At 41.7% G+C, this 15,701-nt stretch overlaps 2 protein-coding genes across 2 annotated transcripts; both read left to right on the top strand. All coding sequences in view use genetic code 11, as the record gives it.

Moving 5' to 3' along the window:
• Positions 1-630: 630 nt before the first annotated feature.
• Positions 631-10,792, top strand: EGR_00207 (hypothetical protein; the record flags this gene model as incomplete). Its single annotated transcript, XM_024489456.1, is given in 16 exon segments — positions 631-653; positions 1,558-1,664; positions 1,708-1,926; positions 1,975-2,045; positions 3,718-3,779; positions 5,265-5,321; positions 5,611-5,865; positions 6,372-6,711; positions 7,392-7,619; positions 8,270-8,560; positions 9,404-9,676; positions 9,950-10,225; positions 10,244-10,382; positions 10,418-10,520; positions 10,537-10,630; positions 10,697-10,792. The coding sequence occupies 16 exon segments, from the start codon at positions 631-633 to the stop codon at positions 10,790-10,792; spliced, it is 2,634 nt and encodes an 877-aa protein (XP_024356134.1).
• Positions 10,793-11,143: 351 nt separating this feature from the next.
• Positions 11,144-15,632, top strand: EGR_00206 (Forkhead box protein N2; the record flags this gene model as incomplete). The annotated part of the gene is made up of 7 exons (XM_024489455.1): positions 11,144-11,764; positions 12,122-12,684; positions 12,795-12,823; positions 13,191-13,259; positions 13,516-14,150; positions 14,249-14,699; positions 15,469-15,632. The coding sequence occupies 7 exons, from the start codon at positions 11,144-11,146 to the stop codon at positions 15,630-15,632; spliced, it is 2,532 nt and encodes an 843-aa protein (XP_024356133.1).
• Positions 15,633-15,701: the final 69 nt, after the last annotated feature.

Below are 15,701 nucleotides of genomic sequence, written 5' to 3'. Positions count from 1 at the left end.
AGAACCGAGGGATAAACCACTATCGTATTACATAAAGGTGTCGATTAAGTGAATACGCGGTACCTTCTCCAACTCTATATCAGCAAGCCAGAATCCAGGGATATGTAACTGGTCAGTATCAGTGTAATATGATGGTGGTCTACCCCTCGGTATTAGTGAGGCGCCACTTTTGAACTTTTGAATTAGTCTTCTTGTACCACGCTGGGTGGGCTGGCCTTTGGGCCATGCCAGTAGCTGAAATAAATCCTCTGTATCGAATACATATTCTGCCCGAATATTTTTTTTTTCGTCCTTAGAGAAGTCTCAGGACGATACATTAAAGTAAGAACAAAATTATATGCACCTCGTTCTATATCAAAAACTGCTTCTTAGCAGCTATTACAGATACAAGCGAAAGGCACAGGAGATGGCTAGCACAGTTCCCTCTTCCACCGCTGCAGTTTCATAGCAAAAAAAATCTACGGACGTAGTAGAATTGTCGTGATATTTCAGACATACTGCGCTCAAGTATCTTCACTCACTCTTTGGAATGGCCTCCCTGATATGCAAGTAGCATTAACTTATCTGTGCGTGGGGAATTGATCTTCCGTCATGCTCCTATGACGTGACTAACGCCATAAATAACTTGGGATGCCAAGGTTAATTACACTAGGGTTTGTTACGGTCAAGAGAGTTTAAAGAAACTTTTCCATCCTGCGGTCGCATTTTCGAGTTTTCATTTTATTGCTGATTTTGCAGAACACTTCCTATCTTCCGACACAAGTGAAAACCATTTTTTTTGTTTATTTTGCTTTTACGAAAGCATTTTGTCAATAACTTTCTGAACTATGCAAACATTTATATTTAAACGCCCTTAAGGTAGAACGATAGTGACTAGGGCTAACCGCAAGAGATTTGAACATACTCTAACGAGAGACACAAATTTAGAAAGGTGAATTAGTGTAATATTTTGAAAAGGCTGGCACTATGTCAAAACACGTGCCAAATGTATTAATTGATCCATTTTGTTTACATGATCCAACCATCGGTGTAGCGCCGATTTGATTGGGCGTCGCCTAGAGTCTGGAGTGTTTTTTGTGCTGTTTTTTTGCCAAAATTCATGTTCGTCCAATTTCTTACACCCTCTTATTTGCCTATAATACCAGAAAAATTTTGTCTTAGCTAAGGTGCGCCTTATTTTTTTTGAGAAAATGAGTCATAAACTTTCGTTAATAATGGGATGCGTTTCTTGTAGTGGATATACTGTCATAATGGTACACCTGTAAAGTCGTTGTATTTTGTTGTGTAATGACAGTTAGGTGAGTGCGGTTCTGCCCTCACCTATCTTTATGTCCATTCATAATGAGGAATGTAATAATAATGATTTTGCCTTTACTTGACAATTTTTTTGCATTTATTGGGCCTTTTTGTTCCAGCTTTTCCCCATGTGAGAATTGACGATAATTTTTGTAGACTATTTATTTTTCTTTTTAAGCGATTTTTATTTTCGTCACCATCGTCTGCTATGATTGTTACGTGGGAGGCACGTTTTCATTTTTGCTTTTTGTATCTTATTAGACACAGTGATTCTAGGTGTTATTGGCACATTATAAAACTTACAGAGTGCTTTTATTGGGAAACGGCAGTGTTACCCACATCTTACGATAACGATTGGGGTTTTTGGGGTAATGCATGCCTTGCATTCTATAAACTTCTTTAGCTCTGAAGGCCCGTTCTATCAATTTTGTGGAATGTCTCATTCTCTAACAGGACAGGATGTGCTATTTATGGAAAGCAATCAATCTCAAAGGCCTTCAGATTTGTTGTGCTGCGATAAGCCAGTGATGGATGCGAACATTGATCCTGTTCAATCCGCTTTATCACCTATTTGCTCTAGGCGGCGTTTCATTAAAGGAGTTGCTAGTTCAATTTCGGCAGCCCTAATAGGTAGACGATTTTTGTGTACCAATTGAAATTGAACTATTTACTTTATAGATAACTCCGAGCTTCCTAAGACTTTTCAAAAGAGGGATTACCCTGTTCTTTTTCTGTGCGAACAGGATCAGGTATTTTGAACCTAAGTTTTACATTATTTCATTCGACCACATAACTTTATATCAAATTTTTCATTTTGAGGCTTTGTTCGAAGAATCGCCGCTTCATTCAGTTAAATTTCAGCCTTGGACTCGAAGTATTTTCAATGCAATCCCGCATGACCCAATAACTGTAGGTTTTTTGGTTCGTATAACCTCGTTATGGTTTATCCCTTATTGATTGTCATCACATTGCTGTTGGCTTAAACTCTCCTTTGTCGATGCCTCGGTTTAAGCGATACCTTTTTTGCGATCAACTGTTGGACACTGTTCATTTGAACGACGCGTACCATCGTGGTAATAATTTCGTTGAAATTTGGCGTGTGGTTGCACGTGTTTGTTAATTACGAAGAAACACTCGTTTTGCTCCCGATTTTACAGAAATTATTTTTCAACAATCATGTTCTTGTGCTGCGGATCCCTTCAAATTGTAAAACTGTTGCTATGTGCAACGCTCCTTTACACCTTATGACAGGTGAACTCACGCACCTTAAATGATTCACTATACTAGTTTTTTAGAATACGTTTTCATTCGTCGTATTCTCTGCCTCTTTTGATACTTTTGGAGGTTTAAGATAAAGTGCTCCTCTTTTATACATCCCTTAGAATTTATTGAGTTAAGCATCCCGTACATAAGATGCCTCGGTATTAGTTTCGGACGTAAGGAAACATTCTCTTAGCTGCGTTGCGGTAAAATGAGGCAAACATAGTTTAGAAATAAGGACATTTTGGGGTTTTCGGTCCAAAATCCAAAAAAAAAACTAATTGCGTCCGGTATTTTGCGCTGGTGCCACCGAATTCCGCTAATTATTTAAACCTGGCCCGATCAACATGCTAGCCTATCAAAGGATACACGGGTGTGACATCCCGAACATTCATAAAGTCTACCTATCTGCAAACTCTTCTATCCGTGAGGAAAGCCCATTCTTATACGCGTATTTGTATCTTAGTCGATATTTGCATATATCTTCCGTTTAATCGTCTTTTATTTTTTAGCTACAATCTGAAACACCGAAGATATTCAAGGCAAGTTTTTCTGCTATAAAAATGCAGGTGATTTTATGTCTTCTACAACCCTTTTTTGAGCCTTGTCAACTATACCTGCAAATATTAAAAAAAACGATTGTTTGAGATTTCCAGAATAGCTAGTCAAATCTAAAAATACTGCAAAGATCTTAAGAATAATGTCAGAAATTAACTTGTCAACTTCATTTAAAGATGAACAATGCATCTAGGGTATAAAAGAGTTAATTAGTTATCAACTGCCTAAAGATCTTGACTGGGTTTGGATCTGACGATAATAGAAATGAGCCGTCTGGTATGGAATCCGTAGCAGATATTTTTTCGTTACCGTCATGATTTATGTGCTGGCTTTCGCTTACCCTTTTCAGTAGGGTTGATGTAATTGTTGTCATCATCCAAACTGAACTTTACTTCTATGCTGCCCGCCAAACCCTCCATGAAATAAAGGATTTAGCAAGCGTACGATTCTCATACGGTTTTAACGGGCGCGTATATTACTTTGTAGAAAGTTGAACTGATTTCACATGAAGAACCCGCTTTTCGGAGTAAGTAACTGTGTATACACAAAATGATAGGTTACAAGTAAAACGTTTTAATAGATTTGTATTTTTGGAAGGATTAGGAAAGAGTTCCTGCACCTCTCCATCGCTTTTCAGATCCTCCTCGTTCGAGCATCAAATCCAGGTATCGTACTGCGTTTGATAACCCTCTTCTACGTATGAGTTATTCCACTAACAGCACAGTCTGTTGGCATAACCACTTACAAATTGGGATAAGTCGGCTTCAGTGGCACTTGTGCCTTATTCAAAGCTTAAGCGAAAGTCAAGCGTCTACCCGCCTTGGTCAATCTACAACTATTAGCGGATTTATCCTAAAGCGTGCCGCCCCCACACTTTCGGTCGTGTCGATGTCAGCTGAAGCAGAAAAGAGCACGTGAAATTTTTACAGATCACAGAGCATTTGACTACAAACGGATAAATGAATATCCATTCACGTCTTGATTTATACATTAACGAGCGATCTATCCATTCTATTTCACCGTTTTATTAGCCCATTAAAGTCAATTTTCCCAATAACTATCTGTTTTAACTTAGCAATCCAAGTGATCATTTTTGTACCTTTACCCATTTAAAGCGCAGAGATTTTGTGTGGTGGATAAGGCCTAAGCAGCGAAGAGTTGGGAGTTCAATGACCTGAACCAGTTCAATTGAACGTTGCTTATATCCCCTATTAGATTGCCCACACTAACTTCCATTTTTCAATCTAAACACCCTTGCTTTGCAAAAAGCACTACTAAGTGTAAAGAGTATTTATACCTGAAGCAAACAATCATTGGGAAATTTTTAAAGTCGCCATGGTTTTCTCTAGTCACATCAAATTTAGGAGGGCGAGGCAGATCCATTTGATGTACTTTAACACCTATCGACCTTCAGTTGATACGTAAACAGCGATTTACGATTCTCCATGTGATTGAAACAGTGGACTTATTCGGATTCGTTAAAACACACAATCCATTGTTTTAGCCGAAATTATGGTGTTATTTCGAGTCCTAAAGCATTTCTCAAAAATAAGTAGCTTTTGGATCGCATTACAGCGGCAGCCATTAGGTACCTACAACGAATCACCGGTGAGAGTGGCTCCTCTTCTGCGTAAATCATCGACCACCTTAAGGGAAGAGAAATACTTGAAGGCTACTAGCTATTTGACAAGATGTCTCATGTTTTAACAAAAAATAAAACAGCAGCACTTAGTAACTAATCGTTACCGATGTCTTGTGAGCAACTCATAAACCACGCGACCTGCACATCCTCCTCAAATTGCGTTTTAAAGTATCTAGGGGGTAAATATATCTGAAAAGTACATTCGTTTCCTCTAACACGCTTCGTATTCACTACAGGAACCTCAAAGACTTGAGTGCTATGCAAAAACAGCTACTAGAAAGTTTATTTTGGCTTTTTTTGCGCTCTGAATACCTCGTCCATAGGCGTTTGCGATCCGCTTCTCAACCAATGGGAAATTTATGTTTCCTTTAAAGCGTTTTTACGCATCGCACCAAGTCTTAATGTGACGTTTAAATTGTTTTATTGTTATTGCAAACGAGGACTTATGTAGCTTTGCTAGTCAAAATTTATTTAATGACTTTTTACATTGAAAGCTACTTTCCTGTAGATTCTCAGCAGTTGTTGGCCCACAGATGCATCTTCACACGCTCGCCCAGTTTCAAAGGTAGGCGTTTGTTAAACCTATGAATCCATTTAGTATTTACATCTTTATTTCGGTTTATTCGTGGCTCCATCGTCACCATTGTTTAATTTCATTTTAACAATTTGTTGGTTACTCGGCTTCTAAAATATGTATTTGTTGCTGGCTATCATCACCCAACAATGATGGCGGTATGAATTTATCACTAACCGCACCTGTTAATTTTTTGTGCAGTTACGCGAATCGCACTAGCGAGGTTTGGAGCAAATAAGTAGCGGGTGAAAGATATGCATCACTCTAAGAACCCATTAAGGGCTATTGTACGCACACAGGGATCGGCACCATGCAAGCGACCACGGGTCCGCGGGGCCAGTCCACCGCTCGGCTGCGTCACGGGTCTGATTCGCTCGCTCGAGGCTTGGAAGGACCCTGCGCAGGCGCCATCCTCTAAGGAGCAGGCCAAATTGAACAGCTTTGCATGCGAGCGCAGCCGCCGCCAAAAGCACGCTATCCTCCGTCTCTGGCTCGAGGCCGCCCAAAGGATGCTCATCAGTAGCACATTTTACCGGTACACACACTTCCCTAAGCGTCATATCGCTGTAAATCTGAGTATGATGTTAACAATTGAACTGTTTTATGTGCTTATTTCGATGGCTAACCCAGTGCAGAATCACCAGTGAGGTCTACCGATGTTGATGGGGTCACTAAACTTCCAGCGTTTTGGGTATGAAAAGCCATAAATAGCCACGATTAATTTCCAATTGCTTAAAATATTTCACAAATTATAATGACACCCCATTTGAAATTTTACCGTAGCGAATTTCTTAAGAGCTGTTTTGCGCCATTCGAAACATTTCTTTTTCAAGGGAAAGCAAACCATTCTAAATATAAAGCTGATTTTGTTCAAGAATGTTTTCGACCGATATAATTTATGGCTTGCTTTCAAATTCATGCAGGGGTTATTTTACTTTCATTTTAAGACGGTTGAACCTCACTCATAAAGTATTCAATGCTTATGCATTGACCCATCAGCACAGAGCCCCATTCAGCTTCTGTGTTGTGTGCTTTGTACAGGTTGAAGCTGATGTATCGCATATTCCGGGCAATGCGAGCATTTGCGATAGTGTCAAGGAAGCGACAGGTGACGGAAACACCGGCGGCAGTGACATTGGCGGCAAAAACGGAGGAGGAGATGAAGCAGATGGGGCGCGCAGCGGCCCACGACCGACGACGCCTGTTGAGGCGGGTGCTGCGGGCCTGGATCCGTCGGGCCCGCGGACTTCGTCTGGCTCTCCATCAGCAGAGCGTTGTCACCTTTCACACCCGACGGACTCTCCTCCAACGCGCTCTACGCGCTTGGCTTAACTTTTGCGCTTGCCGAACCTCCATCCACATCGCCGTCGCGCACTTTGAGGTACACCTATTTTCTTTGTCCAAAGCGCAACAATGCATTATTGGGTTCCACAAAAGTGTGGTCCATACATCCAACATTGCAGTGGCAGATTTAAAAATGGTATTGCTTACACAGATGAGTGATGCATTTTTGATGGTTTGGCAATTTGAAGCGTAAGCGCAGTGATTTAAGCTAATTCTACCCACCCCGTAAATAATCCGCGGTCGCCTCAGCGCTACGTCGTTTTCTTAACTTAGTAATCTTTTTCCACCTTGGGATCCTACACATACGTGATTTCATTCGCTTTCAATATTTCCGGCTCGGAGTATCCCAGAGAATGCTCACAAAAGTTTTTCTTTTAAAAAATGTACTTTGAGGATTATAAACGAATAGTAAACGCAAATTGTGCAAAGGTTGAGGAAATGAATTTGGCTGGATGAATTCCAGTTTCCCCTTTTGCTGAACCATTTTGGACAAGTTTTTATCACTGTACTATATTATTCGTAGTATCAAATCTCTTGAATATCAGCATGCTTTTTTGTAAAAAAAGTCCCTCTGTTGACGACCCTTTTTTATCGAAAATAGTTTGATAATGGAAATGCTTTGCATGAGTTACTATGACATGATATTGCTGTAAGAATGTCAGGAGACCCTCCCAAAGTTGATCCACTCGTTCGGAGTTAGTGTGTTATAATGATTAGGCGACAAAGGACACGAGGCTATGTCGTACTGCCCTTCGACACTGGAGATCGGTGGTGAGCAGGCAGAAAAGAATGTATGAGTGTTACTACAGCGTCCGCGCGCTGCATCAGAGGCACCTGATGGGTCGGGTGCTGAGGCGTTGGCGCCACCACGCTCACGTCAAGGCTACCGCCACGAGGATTGCCGAGGCCATGACCCGACGTGGTCACAAACGTCTCCTTCGTAAGGTTAGTCAGTCTGTTCTCCTCTCCATCCCATTTCTCCCCTTTTATGACCACGCCTTTCTTTCTTGTTCCTTCCATGAAGCAATATTAATTTCAGTCGGACTCAGGAGGAATTTTAAGTACAAACGCGATCGCTAACACAGTTGCATGAAATTTCATAGAGGCAGATGGAACGGCTGATCTCGCGTGGATCGTGCAAGGAGCTTTTCTAAGCTTAATTTTCATTAATAGGAGCGTTGAATGCACCATTTAATTGTTTCATGCTTTTCAAGGCCAGTATCATATAGGTTATTATCTCCGCTTGCATGAAGTTTCTGTGCATAGGTTAAGCCATTCGAACTTACGTATTTGGTTATTAATGGTATTGCATGCTATCAAAAGTGAACAAGTCTGAGATTTCGAATCCAGATCTTGGTTTTGCGAGCAGCATATTAAAGCATCGTTGGTCGCCCTATTGATTATTCTAGAAAAAAAAACATTTTCTTTTCAGAGTTATCACTTTTAAATAGTGGTACATGTTTTCTAACATGCCTTATTAGTTGTAAATAGTGAAACTTGCTAATATTGTGTGCAATGGGTATGCAACGGAGATAAGTACTTGTCTTACAAACAACCATTTTTTTGCGTCAGCCACTGGTTCCTTGTCCGTCCAGGTCCTCGTGCGTTGGCGCTCGATGAGACACGAGTTGAGAAGGGAGCGGCTGGAGGTGGAGGAGGCTGTGAGGCAGCACTGGCGGCGCGCGGCGAGACCCTTCCTTTGCATAGTGTTCCAGCGCTGGCGCAATGAGATGCGCGTCAGCCAGCGCTACGAGTTCTCCGCACAGGCTTCGCAGCGCCGCATTCTTGCCTCCGCCCTCCGCACTTGGCGTCACCGATTGATTGAGGCACACGAGAGGAACATCCTCCTCGAGCAGGCGTACTGCTTCCGCAACATGCATCTCCGAGTGAGTGACCAATTCTTTTTTCATTGCCTTTAAAGTAGAGTAAACTATATTTTTCGTAGGCTATGCAAAAGCATGTGAACCTTGTGTCACTTCTTTACTAGGGATATACTCAGGCTCTTTTTTGGAATCAGCAATCCAAAATAGGGAGATATCGCAATGAAGGATGAGAACTGATTCACATCGCGCTTTATTTTAAATTGAAAGTTGCATAAAGTAGGGAGTGCGTAGGCGAATAAAAGGAAAGAGTGGGCAGTGCTTATTGGTATTTGTGGAAAAGTTCCTATCAATTTATTCATGGTATAGAAAAATCTAATGATGTACGGTTTTACCGAGCCGCAAAGAGGTTTTTCAGCTTTCATTTTGTAACAAGCTAGAGGACAATCTGATTAGGTTCAGTGAGACTGATTTAAGTTATTTGAGTTTTATCCAAGGATTGCTAAAATGAAATGTATTGATCCAGTTAATCCAACTTAGTAAGCTCTTTTCCAGAGTATCAAAGTAAAATCAACCATCACAGATATCCCTATGCTTTATCATTTCAATAGGACACAAATTGTCATTATTTTGGGCTGCAGCTAAAAAATGGCAAATGTAATTGTCATCGGACTATGAAAACCCTAGATTTATTTACTGCTTTAAGCCCAATCCATCTGTTTGCGACAGGATGTGGTGCAGCCACTTTTCATAAACTGATAAGGGGCACATGTTGCATGTTTGTGCCGTCGGGTTCAGACGGGAAGATTGAGGCTCCACTTATAGGTGATGCTGGCAGTGAACGTATTACTCAGTTGGATGTGTGCTTGATTGGAATGGACGGATGATCGTATGCATTGATTTTGTCAGGTATACTACTTTGCTCGATGGGTAGAGGCGCAGAAGGAGGTGCAACGTGTGCGATCACTGGAGAAGGTGGCGCTATGGCATTGGGCGCTGACCCTGCAGGCGAGAGCGTGGAGGGCCTGGACAGTATACCTCACAGCGGTGCGAGCCGTCCATATCCGACGGCAGAGAGCCTTCCAACGCTTCTCAGAGCGTCTCGCTAAAAACGCCATCGGACTTTGGCTTGGAGCCGCCTTCGGCGTCCAGCAAACTGCTCTAGATAGAGAGTCTCCTTGGGTGAGTACAACTTCTGTCCGACTGGGCATTTTCTACAGGTAGTGCAGAGTAGTAGTTTTAATGCGATTTATTATCCCACTCTAGACAGTCTAAGCAACACGCAATTTTATTGTCGGGATTTAAGGGCATTGACAAGTTAGATGCCGATCGCACCCGATGGTTGAAATTTGCTTCCAGGTAGAGTGGAAATTGCTGAGTTTAAGTGAAAACAGTCAAGCTCTTGTTTACTCACTTTTATCAACAAGCTATGTAAAAGATGCAATTTCTTTGCAGAACAAAGGAATATTGCGTTTCTCTTATCTATGGTGTGGTGCAATGCCCCTTGAAAAACGGGCACCTCGGTCTTTGAAAAAATTTGAACCATTAAATGCTGAAGGTGTTGGCTACAAAGGGATACAGACTACGGATCCCCCCAACGTTACGGTCTTAAATACGTCCGAGAATTTTAAAAGTAGCAAATGTTCAAGTCGACTTCAACCCAAAGTACCGGGTTTCCTACTGGACACACTACAAATACGCAAGGTGTCCGATGTGGTGAGATGGTATAAAGTTATGAAAACTTCCTAGGAGTCTTGCAATATGAGTAAAGAAGATGACTTTATGGGAGTAAGTTATTTAAAGAACTTAGGCGCCGAAAGACTGGCTTCTGGCGAGTTCTCATCTGATCTTGCCAAAGAATTCACAGACGCTTGTGGAGAACATCCAAGTAATCACCTTAGTAAAGATTTTAATACTCATTAGGTTTTTCGCTAAACCGTTTCAACGAGAAGTCAGTTGACGTAGCAGATAAATTTGCCAAGCTGTTGTCATTGTTAGCTGCAGAAAGGCATGTGGGTTTTGTCAAGTAATAGGCTTCCTAGAGAGCTCAGTACGCGAATTGCAACTCTTCTCACTTTTGAGGCTGCAAATACTTCCAATCATTTGGTTGAGGAAGTGGATCATGAATTAGAGAGGGTAATTCTCCTGGTTTTTGCGTGTCTCCTCCAACTGCTGGCTGTTCAATTCTTCTCATGGTTTCAGGCAAGACGTGATCAGTCAGATGTTCAATGTCAGATTCGGGAACTTCGATGGCAATGCGCATCTTTGTTAACATACATAAATGATATGCTGGTCTAATCTCTGGTTCTGTTGTTTTGGTTGTGGTCTTTCTTTTGTGAAATTTGTTTTATTGTGCTAAATATATTTAACAACGCCGGAAGTTCGACTTGAAAGCTGGCGTCTATCGTTAATGGCGCCTATTCGTTTGCAGTTTTTGCACGCAAATGCGGGTATCTGCTTTATTACTTTTCAAGCCTTATTTTACTATTTAGATGAGCTATAGTCATTTACTTACCTCGAGTATAACATTGTGCCCTATTTTCTTGTGTGGAATCAAATATGAATAAAGGGTTTTGCTTCATTGCTTTTATTTTTTTGCGTTGGTGTTCTTGTGTTCCATTAGCTACCTTGAATATTCACTTGTTTTAGATGTCTGGCATAAGCCCCGATATTGCAATCCCATACCAAGGCGGACCTAGAATGATAGCATTAGGATATCCTCAGTCTTTGTTCAATGACAGTTCTCGAATGCCAAATGAAGTGCATGGCAGCAACTTGCCCTTACCAAAGGAACAGTATGCTTCAAGTGATCTCTTATCTTTGTCTTGGCTCCAGAAGGGAGACATAATAAAGATAACTCCCCTTGATAATGAGGAGGAGTTCATACGTGATGAGAGATACTCCACCGTTAAAATGGTGGAAAACGGCCAGGCGTACAAGATTCATGAGCCAAGTAACCCATTTTCGAACCCAATAGCCAGGACATTTTCGCTCTCAACGAATTCTGCTGCAATGCGCTCTTCGTATGCTAGTTCACATTATTCGAATGCATATGGTGAGAATCTAGCAAAGCCGTTGTACAGCTATACGCACCTTATTTTCATGGCCATTGAATCAACCCCAACCAAGTGCATGACTGTTAATCAAATATACAACTGGTGTGAAACCAACTTTCCATTTTTCAAACATTCTGCAACTGGCTGGAAAAATTCGTTACGTCACAACCTTTCGATAAACAAATCCTTTAAGCGATTGCCTCGCGATGGTCGTGTAAGTTTTCTTTTTCTATTTAATAATTTTGTAAGTTTCCGCAATATTTATCCTAGTACTTATGCTTTAGGCTGACAACCTTGAAAGATTTGTGCCTTCTAACCGGACTCTATTTTACGGATCATCCGTCTATTTTGATGAGATGGTTTCTTGCGAGGTGATCTAGTTCTGCCTAACTGTCAGAAATTAGCACTGCACCATTCTTAAAAATGCATATATCGTTAAACCAAGCTTGTTTATAGTTACTACCAACGCAGCACTTTTTGGAGGTTAATCATTTCACACTTCGATGTTGTGATGTGGAGAAAATATTATCTTCTGGACTATTTTTGAAACTGCATTATCTGTTAACTCTAGGGCCCGGGTCGTGGGGCTTTTTGGGCAATTGAGCCGCGTGAACGTCCCAACTTACTGGATGCAGTCAAGCGAAACCCCTTCACTTTGGGTATACCTCGAGAAAGATCTGTTGTCAGACCCATCACCATTAGCCCGATTCAGCCCTTTACGGCGATCAACTCTGATGTCTCAAAGGTGAATTTCACCGAGTTCACAAGTGAATGTGCGATCAAGTCAAATGGGGCTAGTAACCTAATTATTTCCAATCGCGTTCTCGATGGCAACGGCTCATTTGGTTTAGTCGATTCAGGTGATAATTCAATGAATAAAAATACAGTGACAACATACCAAACCACGCCTTCAGAGAATCTGTGCTCCAATTTATCAGCACAAATGACTCACAGCTACTTGCCCCTTGCCATCTCAAAAGCCGAAAGTCCTGTTTCTCAGGGAACGGTTCAATCTAGTGCTTATGCATTCGAACCCTGGCCCGCTGAAGAGGAAGAAAAGTATCAGGAGATGATGCGCCTCCTCTTGGATGGGTGTAATGCTGAAGCATCGTGCGACTCGGTTGTCGGTAACGGGTGAGCAATTTAATGGCAAACAGTGATTTGCAATCTATTTATCGGGTATTTTAACACGTGAATATTCCAATTGCCTAACCCAACTAAAGATCTGACTTTTTCTTCCACAGAACCGCTACACCTAATGGCATCGGCACCGGTAAGTTAATAAAACCTTAAACTCAGTTCCACCATTCTAAGTACCTGAATTGTTTACTGGTCTTAGAAAATAATACTGAGGTAAGCATTTATGTTTACACGGCATTTACGCCGGACACTAAAATAATTGTTTATTGTGTCGAACTGAGGATGAGTTTTGGGTTTGTCGGCCATCTACACTTTCTAAAGCAAGTACTTTTTAGTTGCACATGTTAACCACCCACCTTTGGCACTGAGCGAGGATGGACACTTCCATGCGTCCGCTTAAAGCTACGAAGTGCACCATGTGTACTGTCAATTTATTTTTTGCCCTGATTTTCTATAATGCCTAAACTCTCCTTCCACTAACCAAATGCTTTGTAACTTAGATACTCCGACAAAACCGAAGAAGGAAACAAAGCAGCGAAGAAAATCTTCATTGAATCCCACAAACGAGAGTAAGCTTAGGTGTATTCTTGAATAAATATTGGCTTGGGTTTTGTATTCGAACTGACGGCGGATTTCATTGTCACTGGATTCTAAAACCACATGTATTAGTTGCTTACATGATCAACCGACCCTGACTCCTTAGTCAGATATTAACGTGTATTTATATTCAAGGATTGCTAATTGGGAAATAACTTCATTTGTAAGAAAACTGGCATATATTATCAATTCTGTTTTGATATGCAGACGAACCCTTGATAACTTTAGACATGTGTAATCAGTGTAAAGAGAATGCGGCGTCTACTTGCCGTTCATGCAGTTTGCGAATGTGGAATCTGCACCACACCGCATCGACAATGACAGCAATCTCTACTCCTATTGACGCTGCACGTGTGCTGTCCCACGTAAATAAGCCTGGTACCTACGGAGGCAACTCGGCTCTGGATCAGCTGTTGGATGCACTAGACGAGGACCAAGAGGCGCCGCCTCTCCACTGGCATAAACAAGTTCAGCCTGCCGGCGAAGTCTACATTACTCCGGCCCCTTATCTCGACCACGAGTATTGCCACTGTCAAAAGCACATTCGTCCCATCGCAGAAACTTGCATTATTGACGCTGTCAATTCCCGTCTGAGACAGGAGAAGCTGCATCTATTGCGCGGACTTGTCGACCCTCGGGCTGGTCTCTCTTTCGATGCGGACTCTATGTCCGTGGATACAGTTGAGGAAGACTTTGAACGTCCTACCGAAAGCTCCGGGGGAGCAGAGGAAGGTGACTATGACGATAACTCCCCTCCCTTATACGTAAGGCAGACTAAGCGACATGCCAGGCAGATCAAAGGTATTTCAGGTTCGCGAAAACGCCGTGCAAAGGGCCGTGAGAACTACACTCCTATGCCAAAGGTACTAGCTGCATTGCTTCAGCTTTAAAGAAGTCCATATGGGTTAGGGCAGTAGCTAAGGTCGGCGTTTTTCTTCAAATGCTCACTCTTTCTTTTTAGATCGCTAAGCGGTCTTCAGTTTCTAATCGGGCCCTAAAACGATCCTATGACGAAATTGCTATTGAGGATTACGCTGCATTGTGCTACACGGATGACAGTGACATTTACATGGACAATGGTTATTATGACCCGCCTCCATACACGGGACATTATCAAAGACGAGCTCATTTTAGTTCGGAGAACAATGAAGAGCTCTGTGGATTAAATGAACTAGAAGTGCACGAAAGGCGTTTCAAGCGTCGGTTCCCCTACAATCCCCGTGTTGTTTACACGAGCTCATCGAGAATGGGTGAAGGCGGATTGCAGATTCCGTTTTCCACTTCTTTCTCAACTACGCGCAAGCGAAGGTTAGGTGAACCCGCTAAATCTCGAGATGAGCAGCGTTTGAAAAAGACGATTGGTGCTGATGAGACGCCCGAGGTCGCTGATCTACTTGCCAATGATGCCGAAGGTGTGAAGTCAAAGTGCGTTCATTTTACACTCACTCCCATTCTTCAATTGTCCAATTGAACTCTCGGCGCTAGCTATTACTTGCTACCTCCATATTATCCCGTTAACATCCCAAATTTCTTTTTCTCACTTAATCACGGTCTTTAGCGCGTTGAATACAAGATTTCCAAAATTTCATTAGCTTCACTAGTCACCCTTTTTAACCAAGTCATGATCGCAGCATTGGCTGATTTCAAAATATTTATAAGATAACTGATAAACCAACTTTTATTTCTACGAAGTCTAGGTTGAGTCGAATAGGTTTTGTATGTACAGTATCAATTACAACAGTAATGAATTTGATTAGCTTGAACAGCTTCAGTTTTCATGGTTCGAACACAACTTCTGACCTACTTTCTTGCATCTTACTCGTGAGAGTATGACGTTTAGATCGGAACGACTTTCGCTTCTCAAGTCCCATCTGAAAAAAATTGGAAGTTGATCTGATAGTCATGCTAAAAATCAAATGCCACTTCTGATGACATCAGAATTTCAGTCATGAATCGACGGCTTTTTGCCACTGCAACACAATATTCAATCTGTAATTACTCATTTGATACATTATTTCTTTTAACAAATTGCTGTAAAATCTGGTACGGTACTTTTTGTGGTGGCAGGATGAAATTGTACACTCTGTTATTGTTTACCTCTTGTATTTGGCGTTTAAAATGTCCCACCAGCCTATTGTTATGGACTTATTTGGTCGTATTTTTCTTACCTAAAGTTCCTAGGAGCGAACACTCAATCACCTAGGCAGGAAAAACCTTATGGGTATCGGCTGAATAAAGAATTCCAAGGCGCAGTCCGATCTCGTGAGTACGCACTCAAACCAATTCTCCAAAGGCTCACTGGTCGCTTCCTCAGTTTCACTTTAGGCTTCGCCCACGCAGCTTGAAGTGAAATGGATTCTCGCCAAGAAATCCATCTCCCGAAGTGCTGTATATTGCCTCGATTTTCCTATTCT

This window comes from Echinococcus granulosus (assembly GCF_000524195.1).
Source record: "Echinococcus granulosus chromosome Unknown EG_S00001, whole genome shotgun sequence".
Lineage (NCBI taxonomy): Eukaryota > Metazoa > Platyhelminthes > Cestoda > Cyclophyllidea > Taeniidae > Echinococcus > Echinococcus granulosus.
This window is presented reverse-complemented; position numbering and strand designations above follow the sequence as displayed.